Source organism: Myxine glutinosa, chromosome 14, assembly GCF_964187855.1.
Source record: "Myxine glutinosa chromosome 14, kmMyxGlut1.1, whole genome shotgun sequence".
Classification (NCBI taxonomy): Eukaryota; Metazoa; Chordata; class Myxini; order Myxiniformes; family Myxinidae; genus Myxine; species Myxine glutinosa.
In genome coordinates, this window is record NC_136274.1 from 23,265,554 (window position 1) to 23,292,276 (window position 26,723).

The 26,723-nt window shown below is 44.8% G+C and overlaps 1 protein-coding gene across 1 annotated transcript in view; it reads right to left on the reverse strand.

Annotated features, from left to right (window-relative positions):
* Positions 1 to 26,511, reverse strand: part of LOC137439226 (ETS-related transcription factor Elf-1) — a 121,869-nt gene extending 95,358 nt beyond the window's left edge. Inside the window, exons 1-2 of the mRNA XM_078767932.1 lie at positions 26,354 to 26,511; positions 21,928 to 22,013 (exon numbers count right to left, since the gene is read on the reverse strand). Of these exons, the coding sequence (XP_078624058.1) occupies positions 21,928 to 21,990 (63 nt within the window). The 5' untranslated portion in view covers positions 21,991 to 22,013; positions 26,354 to 26,511. The remainder of the gene's footprint in view (positions 1 to 21,927; positions 22,014 to 26,353) is intronic.
* Between the last annotated feature and the right edge of the window lie 212 nt (positions 26,512 to 26,723).

Consider the following 26,723-nt stretch of genomic DNA (forward strand, 5'->3'; position numbering starts at 1 on the left):
AAACGTATTTTTGACTCGAAGGTCTCAAGAAACTAATTTTGCAATAAATGTTCGTTTCCCATTAATCGTACATTTTTCAAAATCCAATCTCACCCCTCCCCTCCAAATCTTCCCCATCACCCCTTCCCTCCAAAACTTCCCCATCCCCCCTTCCCTCAAAAACTTCCCCATCACCCCTCCCCTTCAAAACTTCCCCATCAACCCTAACAACTCCCTCCTCCAGTATGATAGACCTGAGCCTCATCCTGGAGGGGGGTTGCTATCTTTATAAAAAACTCTCTTCCTCACTCGCCTTGCACTGCCCTCTCTCCACCTCACCCCCAGGAATACCTTTGGCTACGGCTTCCCCTTCGCTCCCACCTTTTGTTCATATGTGTGTTGTACCATCCACCAAACAGTGATGACTCCATCTACATCTCGCTGTCTGATAATATGGACCAACTTCTATCTACCCATCCCAACTCTCTCTTCCTCATATGTGGTGATGTCAATTGTCACCATGCCAGCTGGCTGGGTGTGGGTACCTCTCTCACCAGCCTTGGCTCTTCAGCAAAGGACTTCTGTGACTCACTGGGACTGACACAATCTGTCAATTTCCCGACCCGGATCTCAGTCAACGGAGCATCTTCTCTTCTGGACTTGGTTATGTCTCATACCTGTGTACAGTAACAATATCTCTCCGTTCTCAGGACCGAACTCTCTTATCTGTCTCCCTCTTCTCATACCTTGGTCACTCTACTCTGGACATGCTGCTTCTGCTTTCTCAACAATGGATGGAGGTCCTCAATACCAAACAGGAAATTAGAGCTGTCTCCCTTGACATATCACGTGCCTTCGATACGGTCTGGCACCCCGCTCTGCTCACCAAACTCTCCACTTTTGGTATCCATGGAAATCTCCACGCATGGCTGGCGGACTTCCTCTCTAGTCGTAGTCAACGTGTGGCCCTGAATGGGTTTCTCTCATCTCCTCTTCCTGTTCAGGCTGGAGTTCCCCAAGGCAGTGTTCTGGGCCCTGTGCTTTTTCTGGTCTTCATCAACGCCACATGTTGGTGTTGGGCTAGCGGCTAGGGTGCCGGCTTAGGATCCAAGGAACCTGGGTTTGAATCCCGGTCGATCGCTGAATTAACGCCAGGGGGGTTGACTCAGCCTGTCATCCTTCCGAGGTCGGCTAATTGAGTACCAGTTCACTGGTAATTCCCTGTTTGTCGTTAGGCTAATTGAGTACCAGTTCACTGGTAATTCCCTGTTTGTGGTTAAAAGGCGGCAAAATGAGTTCGCGTCAGGAAGGGCATCCGGCTGTAAAACATTGCTTCAAAAAGGGGACCAAAAAAACAACAACAACCACGGTTCCCGAAAAAGGCCAACCCCCGCTTTGCGGGGAAAATTGGCCTCTAAAGGTGGTTATATATATATTTTTTTTTTTATATCAACGATCTCTCTGACTCTCTTGAAAATCCTCTCTATCTCTTTGCTGATGACTCTACTCTCTGTCGCTCCATTCTTCATCCCTCAGATCGGCAGTCTGCAGCATCCTCTCTCTCTGCAGACCTGGACAAAATCACAGACTGGGCAAACAAGTGGAACATGTCTTTCAATCCTGACAAATCTCACACTCTTACGATGCCTCTCCGAAAAGACCGACTGTACAACCCTCCCATCCACTTTCTGAATAATCCTCTCCAAGAAGTTCCGTCACTCAAGCTTTTGGGTCTCACTATCTGCCATGATCTTTCCTGGGAAAACCACATTTCAAATCTGGCCTCCAAAGCCAGTCGCCGACTGGGCATCCTCCGTCGTGCGAAGTCCTTCCTTGGCACACCTGAGCTCCTCACCACATACAAGGCTTTCATCCGCAGCTCAATGGAATACTGCTCTCCCCTCTGGGCTGGTGCTCCTGCCTCACACCTAGCTCGTCTTCACGCTGTCGAAACCAAAGCGTTCAGAATCATTGGAATCTCCCGCGATGAAGCTAACTCCAAGGGCCTCTCACTCACTCACCGCAGGCAGGTTGGTGGTCTTTCCGTCTTATACCGACTCCTCTCTGGCCTTGCCCCCCCAGCTCTCTCTGGGCTCTGTCCGCAAATATTCCTACAGGTCGCACAAGAACTGCCTGCAACCCTCTTATGGTTAAACTGCTAAAATCAAGACTCTCTGCTCACCTTCACTCCTCTTTTCTCCCGCCTCTGGAACAAACTCCCTCACTCTCTTCAATCCCACTCCACCCTCCAGGTCTTTAAAACAGCTGTTCACCACCATCTCTTATCTTCCCCCATCCAAAACCTTGATCTTTTCTACCCCCGCTAATTTCACCCCAATTCCACTTTTTTGAAATACCAACTTCTGTCCTGGAAGTCCTTGGTGTCCTTGTGTTTTATACTTCTCCCACCACCCCCCCCCCCCCACCCTTTCCCACGCCTCCCCCCCCCCCCCCCCCCCCACACATCTCTCTGCTCTCAAATGTTGTGTTTGTGTGCTTCCCCTTCTCTCCCCATCTTGTCTTCCGCTCCCTCTTTTTATATATTTTGTTTGTCTGGTTGATTTGTTCGTGAAGTAAATGTTAGCTTTTTCACGAGCCTCGATTCAGTATACCAAAAAAAAAAAAAAAAAAAAAAACACCCACGCCCAAACAGCACAGGGCTTCCCTCTGTGAATAAAGCAAAACATATTCCACTCTCCATGCAGAACCAGTGAAATATGTTCAAAAACCTGTTCAAAATTGTTTTTAAAACAATTTTTTTTTGTTCAAAACAAAATATGTTCAAAGATAAAATAAAATAATATATATATAATATATATTTATATACAACATTTGTACAATGGCTGAAAACCTACCCCACCCTCTTGCAACATGTACAAGAAGTTTCTTATCATCACCCCCTATCTCTCTCAATCTACCAGCTCCCTTTCTCCTCCAGTGCATTCCAAATGCTTGGACATGCAGAACAGTACATTTCAATTCTCGTGACATGTCACTTCCAGCACTGCATCTTAACATCTATGCAATTCAAACAAGTGTGATGTGCAAGTAGTGCAAATGGAGTGCGATATACAAGTAGCAGAATAAATAAATAAAAACGTGGACTGGCACTTGATATTGCAAGTCGAGTGTGTACGAGTCGATGCTCGCATTTAGGCGACATACAAAAGTTATTTGGCTGGTGTTACGGATTCGGCCCTAATTATTGTTGGTATTATTATTATTGTTGGTTCTCAGTAAGGGTTATTGTGGTTAAAAGGTTTAAAAGCGCTCCTGGTAAAATGTGGCCGGAAATCCGGATCGTGACCGGAAGAGGTGGAGCGAGGAAGAAGAGGCGGGAGGAGATCGTGAAAAGACGTTTTGGTTGAAGCTCCGGACCGATTGGTGGAGCGTACAGGGCAAGTGGACCCTGCGTCCTTGAAAGGAAGTTCGGGCGATAGGAAATATCGCCGGAGTGCTGTGCCTCATTGAGGAGTGCCTCATTGAGTGCCTCGCCGGAGTGCCTCATTGAGGTTCCGGAGTATCCTTGCCTCAAAGCCCGGGTTCGAGTGAAAGCCGTCCGCCATCTTCGCCACGCGCGCAACCTGCAGTGAACAGGTTTTTGTCGCGTCGGCCGGGCATTATTCCCCGGTGGGTTACCGGGGACGGCTGTGCAAGAAAGGGGCTTTTGAGGATTATACGGAGACTAGTTGATTGAACCACAAACGTGTACGTCGGAGCGCGTCTTTGGGAGGTTTCGCATTCCAGCGCTATTGTTCTGGGTGTGGATCACGTGACCTGTGGGTTGCTTTGATCGTCCACGCCTCAATTGATTGTGATCGGACATTGATCCAACTATCGCTGGAGCGAATCGACCTCGCCTTGGAGGGGTACAGAGACATTGGGGGAGTACTGTGAGTTTGGGTTAAAGGACGAGATAAGGTGGTACCATCTTTAAAAAATAGTGATTGTAGGGCGAATTGTTATTATTATTTGTGTCGTGATTCCGGTGTGATTTATAATATATTATTGTTTGTTCATATCCCTTGGTGTGGTTTCATTATTGATTTGATTGATTTCAACCAAGGATAACATATCTTTCTGCCGTGGACCCTCTCGGGGTTCGGAGGTTTACCGAGACCAGGGGATAGGGGAGGACCCCGTAACACTGGATGAAAGATTCCATCCTGAATACCATGCAGAAAAATCATGCCTCGGATAGGGCCAAAAGTACGACACCAAATACGAATATCATTGTTGGAAAGGCTGCAAAAAGGCAGTCAAGTGTCCTAGGGAACATGATGGGCAAGGAGATGGCCAATTTCCTGTCCCATTTAAAAGCCCCAATTTCTGTCATTCGAGATTCCATTACATCAGCAGTTGCGGTATGAAGTGCATTGTGGGAAACTATGGGCTCTTTGGAATAAAGACGTGGTGTAATCCAAAGCAAAAGCAAAATCATCGACATCTCCCACAACAGCAAGAAAAGCACAAGTCCTGATGCTCTCTCATCACAGACAGGTTTGGTGGCCTCCATGTACTATACCACTAAGCTATAGTACACCGTTCTTGGTCCCACAACCTTCACCAGTCGCTCTAGGATGAACATGATCTTATAACAACAAATTCTTTGTGAAACGGAAAATCCAGGTTGACTGCTTACTCTCCATTGCTGCTCTTTTCTCCTGCTTGTGGGGTTGCCTTCCCAAGTCAGATGCATCTCACTCTTCCCTCCATGCCTTCAAGTTAAGTTCAAAGTACACCCAACCACAAGCAATCCTGCATTTGTACCTGTGATCATTTCTACTCCCATACCCACCACCCATCCACCCAAAACCCATCCTTCCTAATTTCAGGTTTATACTGTTTCCTTCTCTTTGCCAATTCATTCCCTTGCCCTAAATGCACATGCTGAACCCTGGCCCATTGTCGATACTTTGCCTTGTATATTCTCTGTTTCTTCACTCTTCTGCCACAAGCCTAGATTTTGTATAAAAACGAAGAATGGAGTTGGGGGAGATGTTCAGGGTGCTGGGCTGTGGGGCAGGATGCAAATTCTCTCCATGTAACTGTGTATGGCATAGTGCCACTCCCATTTCACCTTATACCAAAATACATCAATTCTGTGGTCATTAACCCGACCAGAAGGACGAGTCAGGAAGTTGTTAGACTTCCTATGTAGGGTTGACACAAACGCTCCATAAGTTTAATACAACCCAAATCCTCAAAAACAATCTACCAAGATACAAACTTATAAACCTTTAACGTACCTACCAATCATCCGCGGAGGATGTCATCCAACAATATTCATGAAACTCTTGGACAGTATCACTGAGCTACAAAACAAACTGTGAATGTGTGTGTGCGTGTGCGTGTGCGTGCAAGATATCTGGAAAAGTTCTGAATGGATTTGGATGAAAGTTGGTGGGATGATTGCCCTTTGGATAAGGAAGAATTGATTAGTTTTTTGTGAAGCTCAGGATATTATTCCGGATCCAGGAATTTTGGGGGGGAATTTGTTTTTCTGTTTTACTGCATTGAAGCTTTTATTCTTATTCTTAAATGATGTTTTTCTCCTCCAATTCCGAGATGTATCAAAATTAATTCTCTGATAGGGCCTACTTTCTTTTTCATTTATTGTTTTGGGGAGAGGGGATGTTAAACAAAACGTATTATTCCAACTAAACCCACGGCGGGAGTATGCGCTCTACTGAGTGGCGTTCTAGTTACCTCTGCCACCGAAGATGGATCGAGGTGATGTTTTCACCCCTGCCTGTTGGTTTGTCAGTCTGTGAACAAGATATCTCAAAACGTTGTGGACGGATTTGGACGAAACTTGGTGGACAGGTTGGATGTGTGACAAGGACGATTTGATTCGATTTTGGTAAAGATCTGAATATGGATTCAGATACGAGATTTATTATATTTTAAGTGATTCTTCACCATTGAAATCAGGCCAAAAGCGATACACATTACGTATATAAATTACGCCTAGGTCCCCCATCGGTGAAGTGATGTGAGTTGACAAAGTGGAAGACGCAGAAAATATGGAAGAGTCGATAATATTTGCGAGTGGGTTGGAGACACACCCACACACCAGATTAGAAGTTAGTAGTTCGTTTATGTTTCAAGATATTCCGCTCACAAGGTTCAGACATATATGGTGGCGGCCATCTTGGATTTTGACGTGGCGACCCAATTTTCAATAACGTTCTTCCTTATGCCTAGATACACCCACACACCAGATTAGAAGTTGGTACTTCGCTTATTTTTCAAGATATTCCGCTCACAAGGTTCAGACATACATGGCGGCGGCCATCTTGGGTTTTGACGTGGCGACCCAATTTTCAATAGCGTTCTTCCTTATGCCGAGATACACCCACACAACATTAGAAGTTGGTACTTCGCTTATTTTTCAAGATATTCCGCTCACAAGGTTCAACGCACGCACGGACGGGAAAACCATAGTCACCCTTTCGCTCCGCGGTGCGACGGGGGACAAAAAAACTTATGGACGAGTTATGACGAAACTTGGTGGATGAGTTGGTTAGATGACAAGAACAAGCCGATTAGATTTTGGTTCAGGTCCGAATCCAGATCTGGCTTATCATTGGGATACAAAACAATTTGTTGAGCCTGGCGGAGGTATGCTCTCTACCGAGTGCCGTTCTAGTTTTATTGTTTTCAGGCAGCACAACTCAAATTTGGTTTAAGCTCAGGATTTGGTTTGAACACAAATCTACTGCATTTTATAGTGGAAAGGAACATGGCTACTCGAAATTTTCCCAACTCGATAGGATTCCACAAAATAAGCATTTCAAAGTAAGCATAGCTGCCTACCTCGGCTAAGGACAATGAAGGGGTGGGCGAGACCATGCCTGTCAATCAGCCGGGTGGGGGCGGTCCCGTCAAGACAATTGCCTGAGGGCCAATCACACCAAAATGGAATATTAAGTGTAGTCCGACAAGCATTGTTGCTGGACGTACAATAATTACAATCATATGAATACGATAATTTATAGGCGCGACGGCACATGCACAGCAATTGTTCTCTGTCCGTGAAGCTAGGAGGATACGAGTAATAAAGTTGGTGAGTAAAAGTGTAAATACATGTTTTTTAAAGTACAGAAACAAGTAATAAAGACCGTTTAAACAAATGCACAAAGTTTGTAAAAACGGGAGGGATGGGTACAATCAGGGAGTACGCTGGTACTCTCTATGTAGGGATGGCGCGGGAAAAACGTCGGTCCCATCTGCTACATGCAAAACTAAAGTTGGATTATCTTCTTTAAAAACTCGCTTAGGCGATTTTCATATGAGAGCCGACCTGGTCTGTTCAGGTGATTATCGAGGTAGGGATCACTTTTCAGTTTTCCAGACCAAGGCAAAAGCAAAACTAGAACGCCACTCAGTAGAGCGCGTACTCCCGCCGTTGGTCAAGTTGGAATAATACGTTTTGTTTCACATTCCCTCTCCCCAAAACAACAAATGAAAAAGAAAGTAGGCCCTAACTGTCAGAGAATTTATTTTGATATATCTCGGAATTAGAGGAGAAAAACATCATTTAAGAATGAGAATAAAAGCTTTAATGCAGTAAAACAGAAAAAAAAATTCCCCAAAAAAATTCCTGGATCCGGAATAATATCCTGAGCTTCACAAAAAAAACTAATCAATTCTTCCTTATCCCAAGGGCAATCATCCCACCAACTTTCATCCAAATCCGTTCAGAACTTTTCCAGATATCTTGTTCACAAACACACGAACATACGAACACACACACACACACACACACACACGGACACGATCAAATGCATTACTCCCTGTCGGGAGTAAAAGCGAACAAGCGTTACGCCTAGGTCCCCCGTCGGTGAAGTGATGCGAGTTGACAAAGTGGAAGACGCAAGGCGGCCATCTTGGATTTTGACGTGGCGACCCAATTTTCAATAGCGTTATTCCTTATGCGTAGATACACCCACACACCAGATTAGAAGTTAGTAGTTCCTTTATTTTTCAAGATATTTCGCTCACAAGGTTCAGACATATATGGTGGCGGCCATCTTGGATTTTGACGTGGCGACCCAATTTTCAATAACGTTCTTCCTTATGCCTCGATACACCCACACACTGGATTAGAAGTTAGTATAGTTCATTTATTTTTGAAGATATTCCGCTCACAAGGTTGACATTTACTTTTCAAGATATCGCGCTCACAAGGTTGACATTTACTTTTCAAGATATCGCGCTCACAAGGTTTAGATGATGACAGCCATCTTGGATTTTGACGTGGCGACCTAATTTTCAATAGGGTTCTTCCATATGCTCGTTGCACCCACACACCAAATTAGAATTCGGTCCTTCGCTTACTTTTATAAAGATATTACAGTGCACTTACGCATGCACGGACGCACACACGGACAGAGGGGAAAACCATAGTCCCCCTTTCGCTCCGCGGTGCGACGGGGGACAAAAAACAAGATCGGTCAAACCCGGGATTTCATCTTCTTGTTCATAATAATAATAATAATCTTCTTCTTCAGACGGCATATTTCCGAGCTGCCTCTGTCAATGGCAATGATTCTGCTACCATTCGATAGAGTTTTACTTCCTGCAACATCCTTTGGTATTAGAATTCTCGTAGCTTTAAAGGATTCCATTAAAAGTCCGGAAAACGACATTCCTATGTAAAAGATAGGACTGGGGTAGGTGTGGCTATGACTGTCAATCAGCTTTATGGGGGCCGAGCCGCCAGACACATTTGCCTCAGTGTCGCCGTTATGCGTGATAATGTTATGTGGGATCAAATAATATCAGCAGAAATATCATGTCTCGGGAAATGCCTTGTTTTTCATTGTTACTTTTATAAAAAATAAAATAATAGCGAGGTACCAGTGCTATACACCGCACACGGGACACGTGATCACGATCCATCCAGTCACAGGTCAGGGCAAAAGCAAACCACGTGATCAATAACCATCTCAAGTCACGGTTCCTCGGCGCCAGATTCGTTACATCGGCGCATCATGGATGGCGTCATATATATAAACAGCCTGAACAAGGATTCCACAGGAATTGAATCTATATATATATAAAACACAGTTTGTGTGTGTGTGTATGTGTGTATGTGTGTGTGTGTGTGTGTGTGTGTGTGTGTGTGTGTGTGTGTGATGTTACCGATAGACTCCTAAACGGAGAGGCTCACGTGCTTGATATTTGGCATAGACATGGCCATTGAGCCTGGGAAGAACATGGCCGACCTAAAAAAAAAAAATTCATAATATTTTTTTACCATATTTTTACCTCAGCGCATTTCAGCGAGGAATATAATACACGGAATCTGAGCCGGTGGCAGAGCAGCGTGCTGATTCGCTCAGAGCGATCACGTGATGTTCCATCCCCGCCGCCAGACCATTGAACATAAAACACAGTTTGTGTGTGTGTAATGTAATGTTACCTCCCCTCCCCTCCCCCCTCCATCCTCCCCTTCCCCCCCCCTCTCCCTCCCCTCCATCCTCCCCTCCCCCCTCCCTTCCCCCTCCACCCTACCCCCTCCCCCTTCCCCACTTACCCTCCCCCTCATGACCCAAAATGACCCAAACTACTTGACCCAAAACACCCAGATGACCCAAAAGATCCAGATCACCCAAAAGTCCCCGAGGACCCAAAAGTCATTGATGACCCAAAAGACCCTGATGACCCAAAAGTCCCCGAAGAGCCAAAAGTTCCCGAAGATACAAAAGCCCCCAAAAGACCCAGATAATCAAAAAGTCCCGATGAACCAAAAGTACCCAAAAAACCAGGATGATCCAAAAGTCCCCGAGGACCAAAAAGACCCAAATGACCCTGATGACTCAAAAGTCCCCGAACACCCAAAAGTCACAAAAGACTCAAAAGTTCCCGAAGATCCAAAAGTTCCCAATTAAAATTTGGGCCAATGGACCAACGGGCCCCCTGGTTTAATAAGTTTTGAACTGACATTTAGTGATCCTTTCATCTTTGTTTTGGCATACTGCATCGCCTGGAGTGGTCAATGGTCAATTAATTGTTTAAATATAAAGATCCAAGTTTCCTTATGTCTATGCCCTCTTACCTATGGCTACTGGGATTGGGAATTTGGGAGGGGAACGTGGAAGCAGGGGGTGGGGGAGAGGGGGGAGAGGGGAGGTAACAAGGGAAAATTGTTATTTGAAAAAATATATAAAATTATGCCAGACACCCTCAGTACACCACTTGTGAGCACGTCTATAAAGTTTGTACTGCAACATTTGTAAATCATTAGTAGAACATAATCTACTCAAATATTACGATACTTATTCAGACGGTGTATTTCTCAGCTGGGCCTCTCTCAATGGCAATGACTGGAGTTTTACTTGGTGCAGAATCCTTTGTTATAATTTGTTTCTCCAGTTAAATATTTACAGATACTCTCTGAGAGCGTGTTCTCTCGTGCTCAACCGAGGCCATCATAGTTTGGCAAGGCCACGCCCTTCTCCACGCCTACTCGATCAACCCTGAACCTTGCAATGCGCATGCACATATAAGAAAGCATGTTACGTGTACAGTGTGCTTGACTGACGTCTTTCTGATGATTTATCGTGACTGTATTTTTGCCTGGCGAGAATCTAAAGTATTACCGAGGTCTTCTGATTTCTCAGAACCAGGATTTGGATACGTCAGATAAATACTTATATCTTGTCTTGATAACATTCTTCATTGAAGTTAATTTTACAAAACTATTATCAGAGAGTGTGCTGGCACTGTCGACTCTACGTATTAACGTAGGGATGACGTGGATAAAAAATGATGGCCCCACCCACTGATACAAAACAAAAGTTGGAGTATCTCTTCGTACTCTCGTAGTAGTTTATCGAGGACACTTGCAGTTTGGGTGTATAAGTTTTATTGACACCAAGTAAACAAAACAGTAAAAACCACGGGTGTCTTTCGCGTCCGGCCACGTCCGGCCGTGTATAAATAAATTCCTCTCGAGAGGCTCCGCCCCTCCCCTCTGTCCCCACCCTATTGGTTAGAGGGAAACCACACCAATTATTTTGGCATTTCTAAGTGCAGGTCCTTGTGTGGCATGAGGCTGGATGAAGACATTACTCTTTGAGAAACGAGCAATAAGACAGAGCTGCAAGATACAGTCAGGGTTACGTAAGACAATATAGGAACACATGTGCAGTGTTTGACTTTGCTGACTAAGAAATCTTGGCACTTTTGCTCCAAGATTGGGTATCCTCTGAGTACTGTATCATTGTGTTATTCCACATTGCAAAAAATTACAGAAACAAGTGAATAAAAAATTTTATGCTAAATTAAAAAGGCAATGTAGGGATGACAAACTACAGTATAAAAAAGGTCCTAAACAAGATAGGGATGATGTTGGTTTAGAGAGTAGCTAACAGTATTGCCGTCACATAACAATCCCTACATCACTGCCTCCAAACTATTGTCTAGGGCTAGGCCGAGCTAAAAGTATTCGAAGCTCTTATATTTAATTTCTGCATAAGTATAAGAAGCTCCTGTATAATTTCAGGGACTTCTTGCAGCTTCGGTTGACTTTCCTACTTTTCTTTTGTTTCAACTTAGAGTAACCAATCACAAATGGAGATAATTATAGAATGCTGTTATGAGAGTTGTCCATGCAGTTTGTAAGAAGTTGATGATCATGTACTGAACTTATAACATTGTACTCGGACTGCTAATTTGTACAGTCTCATTATGTGGCTACACTACAACTTTCACGGTGTGTACCCCGATTTATAATAGGTACACCGTATCCCTGCGCATCGTAAGAGGCGACCAAGGGTTGGCGTCAGGAAGGGCATCCGGCCATAAAAACATTGCCTCAAACAGGGAACCATGATTGTCATGGGGCCCGCAAGGCTAACCCCCGCTCTAGCGGGGAAAATGGCCTTAAAACGATCATTCATTTCATTTATACTACAACAGTAATCAAGTACTGTGGTAACCAGTGAAATGTTTGTAGAAGCTTGAAGCAATAACTGATGAAGTGTAAATGAGGCAGTGATGTAGGGATTGTTATGTGACGGCAATACGGTTAGCTACTCTCTGAACCAACATCATCCCTATCTTGTTGAGGACCTTTTTTATACTGTAGTTTGTCGTCCCTACATTGCCTTTTTAATTTAGCACACATTTTTTTATTCACTTGCAAATTATCATGTGAAAGCATCCCCACATCTTTCTTTGAATAATGGTTGTTCCATGTCCATCCTGGAATCCATTGCCAATGATAGTGTATGTATTGTTGGTCGTTTCCACATATGAATTTGACCAGTGAAATATTAAACAGTACAAATGGTAAAACAGTTCAAACGTCAAGCTGAGCGAGATGTGAGGCATGGCAGCCAGCCCATAGGGCAGAGAACTCCATCAAGCTGCGAATGAAGGCCTTTAAGGTGGATAGGAGTTCAGGTGTGCCATGGACGGACTTGGTATGATGGAGGATGCCCAGTCAGCGGCTGGCTTTGGAGGCCAACTTTGAAATGTGGTTTGCCCAAGAAAGATCACAGCTGAGAGTGAGGAATTCATTTAACAAACACGACAACCTCCTGAAGAGGATCGTTAAGAAAGTACAGTAGATAGGAGGGTTTGCCCGACGGTCCTTTCGGACAGAGATAGTGAAAGCGTGAGATTTGAGAGGATTGAAAGACACAAGCACATTACCCGACGGATGATTGCGTCACACACCCCTCCCCCACACTGACTGACTGACACACACACACACACACGCACGCACGCACGCACGCACACACACACACACACACACACACACACACACACACACACACACACACACACCTGGGAGGGCTCTGTTACACCTTCTGAAAACCGCATTTTGGACATAACAATCAACGACACAAACACCTAGTGTTTGTGGTGCTTGTGAACCCAAATTGAGAGACAGATGTATTGCGTCATTCATTTGCAGGCACAACCATTATTCAATGAAAGATGTAGGGATGGTCACAGTAAATTATCATGAAACCATCCCTACATTGTTTACATTCTTTTTGGTAAACCATTCCGACATCCTTTTACATTTAGAAAAATGTTTTTCTATTACTCGTGATAATAATGTCGTACGGATGCTCTGTGAAGACAGAGCGTCCACGGATGGATTCGAGCTTACTTGGAGGCGTTTCCAATTCAATGGTGGATCGACACACGGGCCGGGATATTTGGGGAGGATGCCGCGTTTACCTGTCGGCCCCGCGCAGTCTTCACCTGTGAAGTGATTAAATTCACACGAACACAGAATTATGTACAACAAGAAACGATTTATTTTACTGAACCCGAGAACAATGGACGCAATGGTAAGTAAATAATGTTCCTAAATCTGGATCCCGCACACCTCAATTCACATACAAGACAAATGGAAGGATAATCGAAAGGAACTGTTGTGTGCGCGTTTGTGCTTATTTGACTCAGTAGTCGTCAGGAATTGTCCGGGATGGTCAGCTTGAAGCGCAGTCGTCCGACCGTGCTCCGGTTGGCGCGAACCGCTCGGGCGTTGGCACGAACACCCCTCTCTGCACGGTCCGTCCCGCACCACACAGCACAGCATGCAGGCACCAGGAGCACGAACAACAGGGGAGGACGATCGTCGGTGCTGGTCTCTCCACCAAAGTCCAAAGGCAAGAACAGGTCCAGCACGAAGTGACAGTCCAGAGCAAGAGGCCAAGGGAAGAGAGAAGCGGAGGCGAAGACAGGCAGAGGCAAAGAGAGAAAATGTAGGTCAGCTCATCGTTTTACTGATCGTCTCATCCTCCCTACCAATCCCCGCGTAGCTTGCTGGCAGTGCCTCGCGCCCTCCGCACTGATTGGCCGAGCACCTTGCGCCTTTGGCGTCATTGGTCGGTGGCCAATCACCAGCTCTTCCTTACTCTGCCAATCAGCGCTCTGTTCTTTGTTTGCCCCTCTCCCCCTTTCAATCAAGAGACCTCCTGGGCGTGGCTATTGCCTGCCTTGCGCGATGTTCGTCTTCCATGGCATCGTTGTACGCGGCCGCTTCCTGCTTGCTTCTTCCGGTCAGTTTTATCGTCAGTCATTGTAAGGGGGGATTTAATTAATGTGTGCGGCTAAGGGCCCAGCTAAGTGTCTATGGTGCGGTGCCAAAAGGGACAACGGGATAGCGACAGGGGGGATGACATACAAGGGAATTTTACCCATAATCCCTGAACTAATTAGCATGCCCCACCCCCTCGTAACAGGGACAAATATCCAACTTATCCGACATCCGGGCTACAGGTCCCTGACTTACTGTACATCGAGATGGTTCTTCTATCACAATCATCGGAGCACCTACCTATGCAGATCTACCTGGATCTAGATATTCCCCCTTAACCCAAATTAATAACAAAACAATCAAAACACATTTTGGACATAACAATCAACGACACAAACACCTAGTGTTTGTGGTGCTTGTGAACCCAAATTCAGAGACAGATGTATTGTATCATTCATTTGCAGGCACAACCATTATTCAATGACAGATGTAGGGATGGTTTCATGATAACTTACTGTGACCATCCCTACATTGTTTACATCCTTTTTGGTAAACCATCCCGACATCCTTTTACATTTAAAAAAAAGTTTTTCTATTACTCGTGATAATAATAATAACTAGCACTGCCACTTTACATCTGCTGGCAGTGATGACTGGTTTACTCCGCCTTCCTACGCACAACCGCCCGCCCCCCACACACACACATACACACACCCCCACACCCACCGCCCCCCCCCCCCTCACACACATACATATCCACACACACGCACATCCCCATACACACACACACACACACACACACACACACACACACACACACACACACACACACACACACACACACACACACACACACACACACACACACACACACACACCACCCCCCCCCCCCCTCATGCACACACACAAATACACACACCCCCACATACACACATTCTCTCCATCAATTTATTTACTTTTCTCCCTCAATTTATCACGAGATGATGCTCAAGGAATTTCATCCTGTTCGGATGAAGTTTTGGACTTGTCGAATTATGATGTCATAATGGAGGCACATATGACTTCATAATTCACAAGGCTTATTCTCCATGGATAGTTCTTTACAATGAGATTTTTTTTTTTTTTTGTATACTGAATCGAGGCTCGTGGAAGAGCTAACATTTATTTCACAAACAAATCAACCAGACAAACAAAATATACAAAAAGAGGGAGCGGAAGACAAGATGGGGAGAGAAGGGGAAGCACACAACCACAACATTTGAGAGCAGGGAGAAGTGTGGGAGGGAGAGGGCTTGGGGGGAGGAGGTGTGGGAAGGGGGATGGGGGGGAGAGGTATAACACACAAGGGGAACGAAATTAGCGGGGGTAGAAAAGATCAAGGTTTTGGATGGGGGAGGATAAGAGATGGTGGTGAACAGCTGTTTTAAAGACCTGGAGGGTAGAGTGGGATTGAAGAGAGTGAGGGAGTTTGTTCCAGAGGCGGGAGAAAAGAGGAATGAAGGAGTGAAGGTGAGCAGAAAGTCTCGATTTTGGCAGTTTAACCATAAGAGGGTTGCAGGCAGATCTTGTGCGACCTGTAGGAATATTTGGGGGACAGAGCCCAGAGAGAGCTGGGGGGGCAAGGCCAGAGAGGAGTCGGTAGAAGACAGAAAGACCACCAACCTGCCTGCGGTGAGTGAGTGAAAGGCCCTTGGAGTTAGCTTCATCGCGGGAGATTCCAATGATTCTGAACGCTTTGGTTTCAACAGCGTGAAGACGAGCTAGGTGTGAGGCAGGAGCACCAGACCAGACGGGAGAGCAGTATTCCATAGAGCTGCGGATGAAAGCCTTGTATGTGGTGAGGAGCTCAGGTGTGCCAAGGAAGGACTTCGCACGACGGAGGATGCCCAGTCGGCGACTGGCTTTGGAGGCCAGATTTGAAATGTGGTTTTCCCAGGAAAGATCATGGCAAATAGTGAGACCCAAAAGCTTGAGTGACAGAACTTCTTGGAGAGGATTATTCAGAAAGTGGATGGGAGGGTTGTCCAGTCGGTCTTTTCGGAGAGACATCGTAAGAGTGTGAGATTTATCAGGATTGAAAGACATGTTCCATTTGTTTGCCCAGTCTGTGATTTTGTCCAGGTCTGCAGAGAGTGAGGAGGCTGCAGACTGCCGATCTGAGGGATGAGGAATGGAGCGACAGAGAGTAGAGTCGTCAGCAAAGGGATAGAGAGGATTTTCAAGAGAGTCAGAGAGATCATTGATGAAGACCAGAAAAAGCACAGGGCCCAGAACACTACCTTGGGGAACTCCAGCCTGAACAGGAAGAGGAGATGAGAGAAACCCATTGAGGGCCACACGTTGACTACGACCAGAGAGGACGTCCGCCAGCCATGCGTGGAGATTTCCATGGATACCAAAGGAGAGTTTGGTGAGAAGAGCAGGGTGCCAGACCGTATCGAAGGCACGTGAAATGTCAAGGGAGACAGCTCTAATTTCCTGTTTGGCATTGAGGACCTCCATCCATTGTTGAGAAAGCAGAAGCAGCATGTCCAGAGTCGAGTGACCAGGTCTGAAACCAAATTGATGATCAGAGATCAAGCCATTGGAGAAGAGGAAAGATTTCATATCTGAAGCAATGATGGATTCCATGACTTTGCTGATAATTGGGAGAAGGCTGGTTGGTCTGTAGTTGCTAGGATCTGTTTTTGCACCTTTTTTGTGCAAAGCGGTGATGTTGGCTGATTTCCAAGCAGATTGCAGATGACCTTGAGCAAACGAGAGGGTGAAGAGAACAGAAAGAGGGAGTGAAAGAGCGGAAGAACATGATTTTAGGACCCGTGGGCTGATGCCGTCAGGACCAGTTGCAGAATCAGAGTCGAGGGTTGACAGAAACTTTTCCACCTTGTCAGGAGGAAAGGACACAGAGTCCAGGAGCAGCTGGGTACGACTGGGTACGGTGGGTACAGAGAGGGATGGGTTTGGGACACAGGATTTAGAGGCAAACACAGAGTTGAGGCATTCAGCTTTTTCACGTGCGGAGTCAGCCGTTAAGCCGTTTGAGGTGAGGGAGGGGATGGAGGGGGAACAAACACCAGAAACAGATTTGACCAGACGCCACCAGGATTTGGAAGAGGGAGACAGATAAGAGAGTTCGGTCTTGAGAACGGTGAGATATTGTTTCCTGGCTCTCCTGAGGGTGAACACACACTTGTTTCGGGCTTTGTGAAAGGAAATGAGATTTCCTTCTGTTGGATTTGCTTTCCAGGAGACGAAAGCAAGTTGTTTCAGGGCAACAGCCTCACCACAAGATTCCGTGTACCATGGACGGGAGGAAGGGTATGACAACTGAAGACGAGATGGGATAAATCTGTGCATGAGAGAGAGCAATTTACTTTGAAAGAATTCCCAGGATGAGTTGATGTCAGAGGCGGTAGAGATGGGAGACCAGTCCAGATGATTGATGGCTGCTTGAAGACCGTGCCAGTTGGCCTGAGTGAAATGCCAGACTCGCCGACACTGAGGAGGCTCTCTGAGAATGGTCAGAGAGATGTCCACTTTGACAAGCACATGATCAGATGAGCCGATTGGAGCAGAAGAAGAGCAGCAGACATTTTCAGGGAAGTTAGTCATAACCAAGTCCAGAAGAGAAGATGCTCCGTTGACGGAGATCCGGGTCGGGATATTGACAGATTGTGTCAGTCCCAGTGAGTCGCAGAAGTCCTTTGCTGAAGAGCCATGGCTGGTGAGAGAGGTACCCACACCCAGCCAACTGGCATGGTGACAATTGAAATCACCACATATGAGGAAGAGAGAGTTGGGATGGGTAGATAGAAGTTGGTCCATATTACCAGACAGCGAGATGTAGATGGAGTCATCACTGTTTGGTGGACGGTACAACACACATATGAACAAAAGGTGGGAGCGAAGGGGAAGCCGTAGCCAAAGGTATTCCTGGGGGTGAGGTGGAGAGAGGGCAGTGGAGGGCGAGTGAGGTAGAGAGTTTTTTATAAAGATAGCAACCCCACCTCCAGGACGAAGCTCAGGTCTATCATACCGGAGGAGGGAGTAACCTGGGAGAGATAGCAAGGCATCAGAGACATCATGAAGGAGGAAAGTTTCTGTTAAGCAGATCACGTCTGGTTTGTCAGAAGTAACCTGTATGGAGAGATCAGTCAAGTTTGAGCGAAGGCCCCGGATGTTTGAGGTCCATACCGTTAATGAAGAGGAAGGGGGAGCATCGGGTACAGAACAGGGGGGGGGGGTGGAGGGGTTGGGTAAGATGTGGAAGAGGAGGAAGAGGTAGGGAGAGCTGTTGAAGGTGTGTCAGAGATTTCAGAGATTTCAGAATAGCTTGGAGAAAGGGAAGAATGGGGCGGACAAAAGGTTTGATGGAGATTGGGTGAGGCACAGTGAGGTGTTATTTGAGGAGGGGGAAGAGCGAGGCAGAAGGTTGGGGGAGATGAAGGTGAAAGTTGGAAGGGAGAAGAAGCAGGGAGGATGCTTTGACGAGGAGGGGTGAGAGGGAAGTCTAGGAGGGGAGGAGCGAGGGAGAGTCTCGGAGGGGAGGGGTGTGGGGGGAGTTTAGGAGGGAGGGGAGGGAAGGGGCAAGGGGGGAGATTTGAAAGGGATGGGTGATGGGGAGGATTTGGAGGGGAGGGGTGATGGGGAAGTTTTGGAGGGGAGGGGGGATGGGGAAGTTTTGGAGGGAAGGGGGGATGGGGAAGATTTGGAGGGGAGGGGTGAGATTGGATTTTGAAAAGTGTACGATTCATGGGAAACGAACATTTTTTGCAAAATGAGTTTGAGACCTTCGAGTCAAAAATACGTTTGAGGAAGCTGAAGGAGGCGTGGAGTTCTGGAGAGTTTAGGGAATGTAGAAAAGAGGAACTGTAAGAGATGGTATTATTTTATTTTTTTGGAATGAATAGATTTGGTGAGCAAGACGAAAGCATCCTTTTGTAGGAGAAGAAGAAAAAGGTGTTATAATATATGAGAGAAAATAGTTGTTCAGGAGAGAGATTATACATTTCTAACCACGTGATCGCGTGATCGCGAACAACGTGAACGAAGAACGAACGAACAAGTAAATAACCACCTTTAGAGGCCATTTTTCCCCGCAAAGCGGGGGTTGGCCTTTTTCGGGAACCGTGGTTGTTGTTGTTTTTCGGTCCCCTTTTTGAAGCAATGCTTTACGGCCGGATGCCCTTCCTGACGCCAACCCTTTTTGCCGCCTTTAACGACAAACAGGGAATTACCAGTGAACTGGTACTCAATTAGCCAACCTCGGAAGGATGACAGGCTGAGTCAACCCCCCTGGCGTTAATTCAGCAATCGACCGGGATTCAAACCCAGGATGCTAGGATCCTAAGCCGGCACCCTAGCCGCTAGCCCAACACCAGGAACGAACAAGTAAGAACAACAAATAAACGAATACGACCTGAGAAGGAAATATTTTTGGGGTTTTTTTTTTTTTTTTGAGTAGAGATATTAAACAAGGAGGTATGGGCTGAACGACTGGGACGAAACGGAGAACGAAAATAATTGCAGCGTATTCGACGAACCGCTGAGAGAAAAACAAAACCACAACGTCAGAGACGGTACGGTAGCCTAAGCCTACGAGTACTAGGCCTCAGAATACTCGATACGTATTAACCGACGATTGTGTGTACATGTACGAAAAATTTGCACCGAAAATTTTCCTAAAGATACGCTATAGGTACACACACCGAAAGATAGATACAGTCTCGACAAAAACACAATTGTGAAAGATTACTTAGCTTCGAAAGCGTGAGCGCATGGAACAGCTTCGAAAAGACGTGACCTCGCCGTGATCTCGCGAGATGTCTCAATCTTTTCAACTCAGCGCTTTTGGAGATATAGAGATGTAAAAATTTTCGGTTTTCCCAATATGGCGGCCGTACCACGTGACCTGTGACGTCATAATTATCCTTAAAAGATTATTCATGCCCCTATGGTTAAAATTTCATGTCAATCCATGCAATGACTGCAGAGAAAGCAATTTTTAAAAGAAAATAAACCTGAAAATCGCAGAGCCAGAATTATTTATTTGGTCTGGGAAGCCCATGCGAGGTTTCTTCTTCTTCAGCCTCAACTCTGGGTGAATAAGCGATCTTTAAAAAAAAAAAAAATCGGAATTTTGCCAAATCTGTTTTATTGGTTTGTTAATATACCTCGGCCATTGACAAATCTGGAATTATAATTTTATTTGAGGTTAAAATTACCCTGTGAGATCGTGTCCATCGATGCCTGCATGTCTGTCATGTGATAAATAATTAATTGCCCAGACTCTAAGCCTCTTCTTCTTCATGCAATAACAACTTCTAGCTTCCAGACCGTACATCCAATCATCTTGAAATTTTACACACTTGTTACTCTTCATGACTTCTACTATAGTATGAAGTGTCACGTCGATCAATGAAGCGATTCAAGAGATATCCATTTTTTTAAATATTTCCGTTTAATGAACGATATCTGCCAAACCACGTGACCTATCGCAAATTCCAAAAGGACATTTTAGTAGACCGACATGCTGAACAGATTTGTGAAGTTTCTCCTCGATTGGATCACAAATGAGGGAGGAGCTAGGTTTTAAAGGTTTATGCTTTAAAACGTCATAACTCTGAATCCATGTGATGCATGACGTCATGCTCACTGACGTTATTGTTCGTCATGGGTATGCGATTCTGCCTGCAAAGTTTGGCCTCAATCTGTTCAGGTATTTTGGAGAAAATTGGATTGTAGTGTTTTTCACTCAAAACAATATGGCGGCCGAACCACGTGACCTGTGACGTCATAATTACCATTAAAATATTCTACAGACCGAGTCCCTCCTATGGTGAAAATTTGCTCTCAATCGGTCCAATTATTGCAGAGAAAATGGTTTTTAAAGGAAATTACTCATTAAAATGGCAGCAGCACTGCCTGGTAAGAAAAATGTTGCATGTTCCTCTTCTTCTTTCAACAATAAAGACTTCTAACTTCGAGATCGTACAACCAATCATGTTGAAATTTTAGCCACATGTTCCGCTTGATGAGAGCTCCATTGCATTAAAAATTCAAGTCGATCAATGCAGTGGTTCAAGAGTTAGAAGCATTTTAGGATTTTCCTTCAATTATTTATTGCGGCCAAATCAAGTGACTTATCAAAACGTTCCAAGTATGATTTAAATGTCCCCCCATGGGGAACATTTGTGTAAAGTTTCCACTCGATAACTTCACAAATTATGGAGAAGATAGCATTTTTAGTTTATGCTTTAAAACGTCATAACTCTGAAACCATGTGACGCATGAAATCATGATCGCTAACTTTTTGTTCGTCATGGGTATGCGATTTATGCATGCCAAGTTTGGGCTCGATCTGTTCAGCTGTTGCGGAGAAAAAGGAGTTTTCGTGTTTTTCGCGAAAAACAATATGGCGGCCGAACCATGTGACGTAAGACTTCAAAAATTTTTGCATTCTGAGTTTTTTTTAAACTAAGGATCTGGGGGAAAAAATATCATTTTCGTGGGAGCAAAGATGTGTTTGACAAATTCTAAGGTCTTAACGTTAGCATTTTTAATATACTAAATAAACATGTTTTTTGGTCCCATTGCAGAGTTCTTTAGAATGAGCCATTACTCAAATTTTTCGATCAAGCCGTTTCAGAGATATAGTGGGGCAAAGTTGAAGGTGTTTTACAAGATGGCGCCCATACCATGTGACCTATGACGTCATAATTAGCATGAAAACATTATACGAGCCTAGCCGATCATTTGATGAAAAATTCCTGTCAATCCGACCAGCGGTTGCTGAGAAACTTAATTTTAAAGTTTTCGTAGGTGCAAAATAGGGTGGAAGAATAATAATAATAAGAAAAACTATGGGAATAATAATAGGTTTACTCTCCATGAAATAATAGTAACAACAACATATAAACTGTCACTCATGTGGTCACCTGTTTGATAAGACCGCTTTTGCTTGGCAGGGTTGTAACATTTACAGCATCACCAGAGACCATACTGTCCAATAGTGAAGGAAAACCTACAGCAAATACAAATTTGTAATATTATTCAGGTATCAAAAAACAAAACAAACTATTGAACTTAGTCTTGAATATACAGATTGAACATTCCAACTGCTGATAAATTAAAATACCAAAAAATTGATGATGACCAAGGATGAAAAGTTACTGATGGAAGCCAGCCTTGAGACGGGCCTAGAAAAGGCGAGTGAGCGATTTGCCACCTTCCCGGACCTCCGTTACCAATTCCACTTTGTTTTTAAAATGCAGTGAAAGCTTATGGAATTTCTGCTTTAATACAAGGAGCTAATTCAGAATGAGTATGGCAAAGTCGGTCATTTCACCAACTTTTACAAAATAATCATCTCTTGTGCAAACTATATTGCATCAAGCTTGATGTTCAAGGGTATGATCGTCACACTCCATTAATTTCGTGCAATTCAGTTAACCATGTCCACTAGGAGGTTTCCAAAATACGCATCAAACTACAATTTATGCTTCACTTGGCATTACGATAGCCAGCCTCACGAGTATAATTGTTAGAGCATCCACTCTGAGTCTGGGAGTAGGTGGTTCAAACCCTGGCAGAGTCATACCAACGACATAAAAATGGTACGTGCTGCTTCTTTGCTTGACGTTCACCATTTAATAGGATGGAGTACCGACAAACAATGCTGAGAAGGCAATGGCAAACCACCTAGTATAACCCTGGCCAAGAAACTGTTGCGACAGAACCAATACTATGCAAATAAGTACAGTACAATTTTTTTTATAATTACCTCCACCACAGAGGCTGGACGGAGGTTATGTTTTCACATCTGTCTGTGAACAGAACGTCAAAAAGTTTTGAACTAATTCGGACAAACTTTGATGCAGAGGTTTGTGTAATGAGGACGAAATGATTAGATTTTGGTGAACATTCGGATCCAGATACCAGAATTTTTAAGGTGATTCTTCGCCATCGAGAGATAAGGCCAAAACTATATATAGCACGACATTTCAAAAAGTTGGATGGCCTATCAGTGGATGGCCGAGGATGCCATCAGTGTGGTAGTGGATGTTGTGGATCAGGAGACATCAGTATCAGTGGATGTTGGATGGCCTAGTTAGTGCAAAACCAGGTGGATGCGTTGGTGAGATGATAAGAACTGGCCAATTGGATTTTGGTTCGGGTCCAGATCCAGATCTAGCCTATCAGTGGGATACAAAACGTAAACTGTTGAGCCTGGCAGAGTAATGCACTCTACCGAGTGATGTTCTAGTTATCATGGACGCGACAAGACTGGTTCCTGAAATTTTGACTTGTTGAGTTTGCAACTTCATGGACTCCACTTTGCTGACTTCCCCTAACGTGCGAACAATAAATATATTTTTTTAAATCGTAAAAATATTGTACAGTAGTCCCTGTCTTCTCCAGACCTTGACATCAGCGAATATCTGCTTTGTCGGAACATTTAAACAATGTATAAACCGTTTTTAAAATGCATATTCAACCTGAACCAGCAGACAGCTGCTTGGCGTGGAGAAGGACAAATATTTTGGGGCATGTTATCCTTTAGTCGGGAGACAATGTGCATATTAACAGCAAGAGAAATGTCTGGTTACATTGTACTTTGTCCAGCTGTGTTGTGTATCGATCACGTCGAGAACTAGGCCTGGCTGCACTGTACTACGACAGCAAGTTAGTGAAGACGTTTTTTTTTGTTTTTTTCGTTTTTAACATCGTCATGCCACCCCCTTCTCACTCCCCAAAGCGATGACTCACCCTGCAAAGTGCAACAGAAAAGTAAAAGATTATTCCCAGCTTATAACAACATGTGGAAAGGCTGAAGAAGCTTGACTCACCACAAGTGGAGGAAAAAGAGGAAGATCGTTTGTACAACCAACTATCATTGACATTATGCCTCTGAAGCACTTTGAAAAAGTTAGAAACAGGCTTTAACATTCTGCTCCAATTGCCTAGATGGGTTGAAAAAAAAATATATATATATTTAAAAAAACAAGCGTAAGTTTATAAAGACCACATTTTGAATTCCAAGTCTGATACAAGGAAAGCAACACAGGAGACCAACAGGCCCATCATGTAAGTTCCACATCTACAACAACACAATCATCCAAATACACGATACCCTCTACGGCAACAACACTACCCACAACAAAATCCAATCCAGGCAAACCAAGTAAAGAGGTGTGGCGGTCGTGACTGACGATGAGCACTGAGCATTGGAATAGCACCGAGGATATGTTGATGCTCGACAACAACCACAACACAGAGATAATATCTCAAGCGTAAAACATGCACACAGCAGCCACAGATCACTACTTCAATCCCATTCGACATTCCTGCCGATTCGATTCCCACCACTCGACTCGACAATATTCTGCTGATACATCTCCGTACCCCTCCACTCCCAATGCTTCCAGACACCGATCCAATTGTATTTTCCGCCAAATCTACTGTCCATGCAGCTCCCACCTTGCCAGGAAGACCATTCCATAAATGAACTAGGACACTCCGTAGAGCGCACACCTCTGCCAGGCGGAACAGGTAATGCTTTGTATCCGACTGATTGGCCGGATGCGCATCTTTTTGAAATATCATGCTATATTTCATTTATGGCCCCATCTCTCAATGGTGAAGAATCACTTTAAAACTTTAAAAATCCACATATCCGGATATTCACTGAAATCGAATCAATCCGGCCTTGTCACACACCCAACCTGTCCACCAAGTTTCGTCTGAATCCGTCCATAACTTTTTGAGATATCCTGCTCAGAGACAGACAGACAGGGGTGAAAACGTAATCTGCGTCCATCTTCGGTGGCGGATGTAACTGGAGTGTTCATAGAATACTTTACCCCGTGCACTCGCGCAGGCTTGAGAAACAAGGACTTGGGCAGAGTCTACAAGCAGCAAATTTGATTGGTCGTGATGACGTAAAATGCAGCAATATTTTGTCCAAGTACTGCTAAACTGAAGGGCTTTGAATGCGCCAACAAGGTGATGTGTCCTGCGGTGTTCAATGATATAATTCAGTTGAAATAAAATAAAGATTTTAAAGGTCGTAGATAAGAAATTCTGGAAGTTTACCACCGTTGATGCACCGTCGTTTACACCACCTTCATTCAACACGTTACATTAGTTATTTGTGCCCTGTATGACGTCCTCGAAAACAGCCCGTTTCCTGTTTTGAATGATTTTCAATTTTGATTGACAGCCTGCCACACAGACAGACAGACACTCACTCTTCTCTGCGCATGTGCAGTCGGGATGAATTCAAAGCCAAATAAATGCTAAGCCACAGGTTCGTCTTCCAATTCGTGTTCAAAAATACAACGTTCAATTGAAATCAAGTTGTTCCTCGATCATAAACTGATGTTGGAGACAAGACAAAGTGAAGCAATTGCCCAATGCCGCTTGCTTTTCGTTTCACGCGGGTTAATGTGGCTCTCGGTGTGAGATAACCTTGCTGTGTGACCGTCTTAACTATCTTCTGTTTACTCTCAAGCTATCCCCACATAATCCTGCCTTTGGTGCAACATGGCAATAACGCTTCCTGTACATACTTTATAACCACCTTATCAAGGTTTTGGCTCAAAGTAAATATCCCTTCTGTGTGATGAAAGGACAGGTATGCTCCAATGAGGCACACATATGTTTTGATACAGCAAGGGTTCTCAACAGACAACTGCACTGGGTCTGCTGTATTTCCATTGCAAATGTCTGCTGCATCACAAAATTTGACCTTCACCGATGTGGAGGTACACACATATACAAGTGTGTGTGTGTGTGTGTGTGTGTGTGTGTGTGTGTGTGTGTGTGTGTGTGTGTGTGTGTGTGTGTTAGAGGTACACACATATACAAATAGGGGTGTGTGTGTGTTTATCTGCAGCTGACAGACATATACTTAACTGTTTCCCTCTTAAAGAACAGGATACATTGAATGAAAGGCCAAGGTAGGAATCGCTGGAATATCCAGAGGGTAGATCAAACAACTCAAGGTGTGCATAGAATGCGTCTAATCACCTCATATTAAACTCCGCACAAGGAAGGCACTGGGCAGGTATGTCAGACAGAGAATCCTGCACGTAAATAGATGGGCGTGTGTGTGTGTGTGTGTGTGTACACAGCACATGGACCATCCGAGGACGATGGATCAACGGACAAAAACAACAACAACATTGTTACAGTCCAAGGGTGGAACCAGCAGCTGCAAGTCGATCCATTCGCATGAGTTTCTATCCCTCCTAGCACCAGCAGGCGGAGGCCATGACGCAGGGCCTCCACGTCCGGCGGACGCGGCCTTTAGGCCGTTTACAATTCGCCGTCACCGGACTACGACGGCCTGTGCACACCCACCTGGGTAGGAAGCGCGGCCTCCTCGGCTCCTCAGGGCCGTAGTCAATGGCCCAAAGGCCGGCACCCGGCACTCGCAGCCTTCAGCTCGACTAGCGCCGCCTGGTCCACTTGGACTTGCCTGGGTAACCACAACCCCTCCCCTTAGGAATCTTCTTCTTCTCTCGCAATAATTATTTCTTCAATTTCGTTTAATCGTGGTCACTGCAATCTGTTTCTGCTTCATATTTCTCTCTCTTTAGAATATTTAATTGCGATTATTTTTGATAATATCGCTTTCGCTAGGTTTTTGCTGTTATTTTCGCATATGTACGGCATATCCTCACTGAGGCTAAGTTCATTTTTAATCGCAAAGTGAATTTGAAGTCTTTCT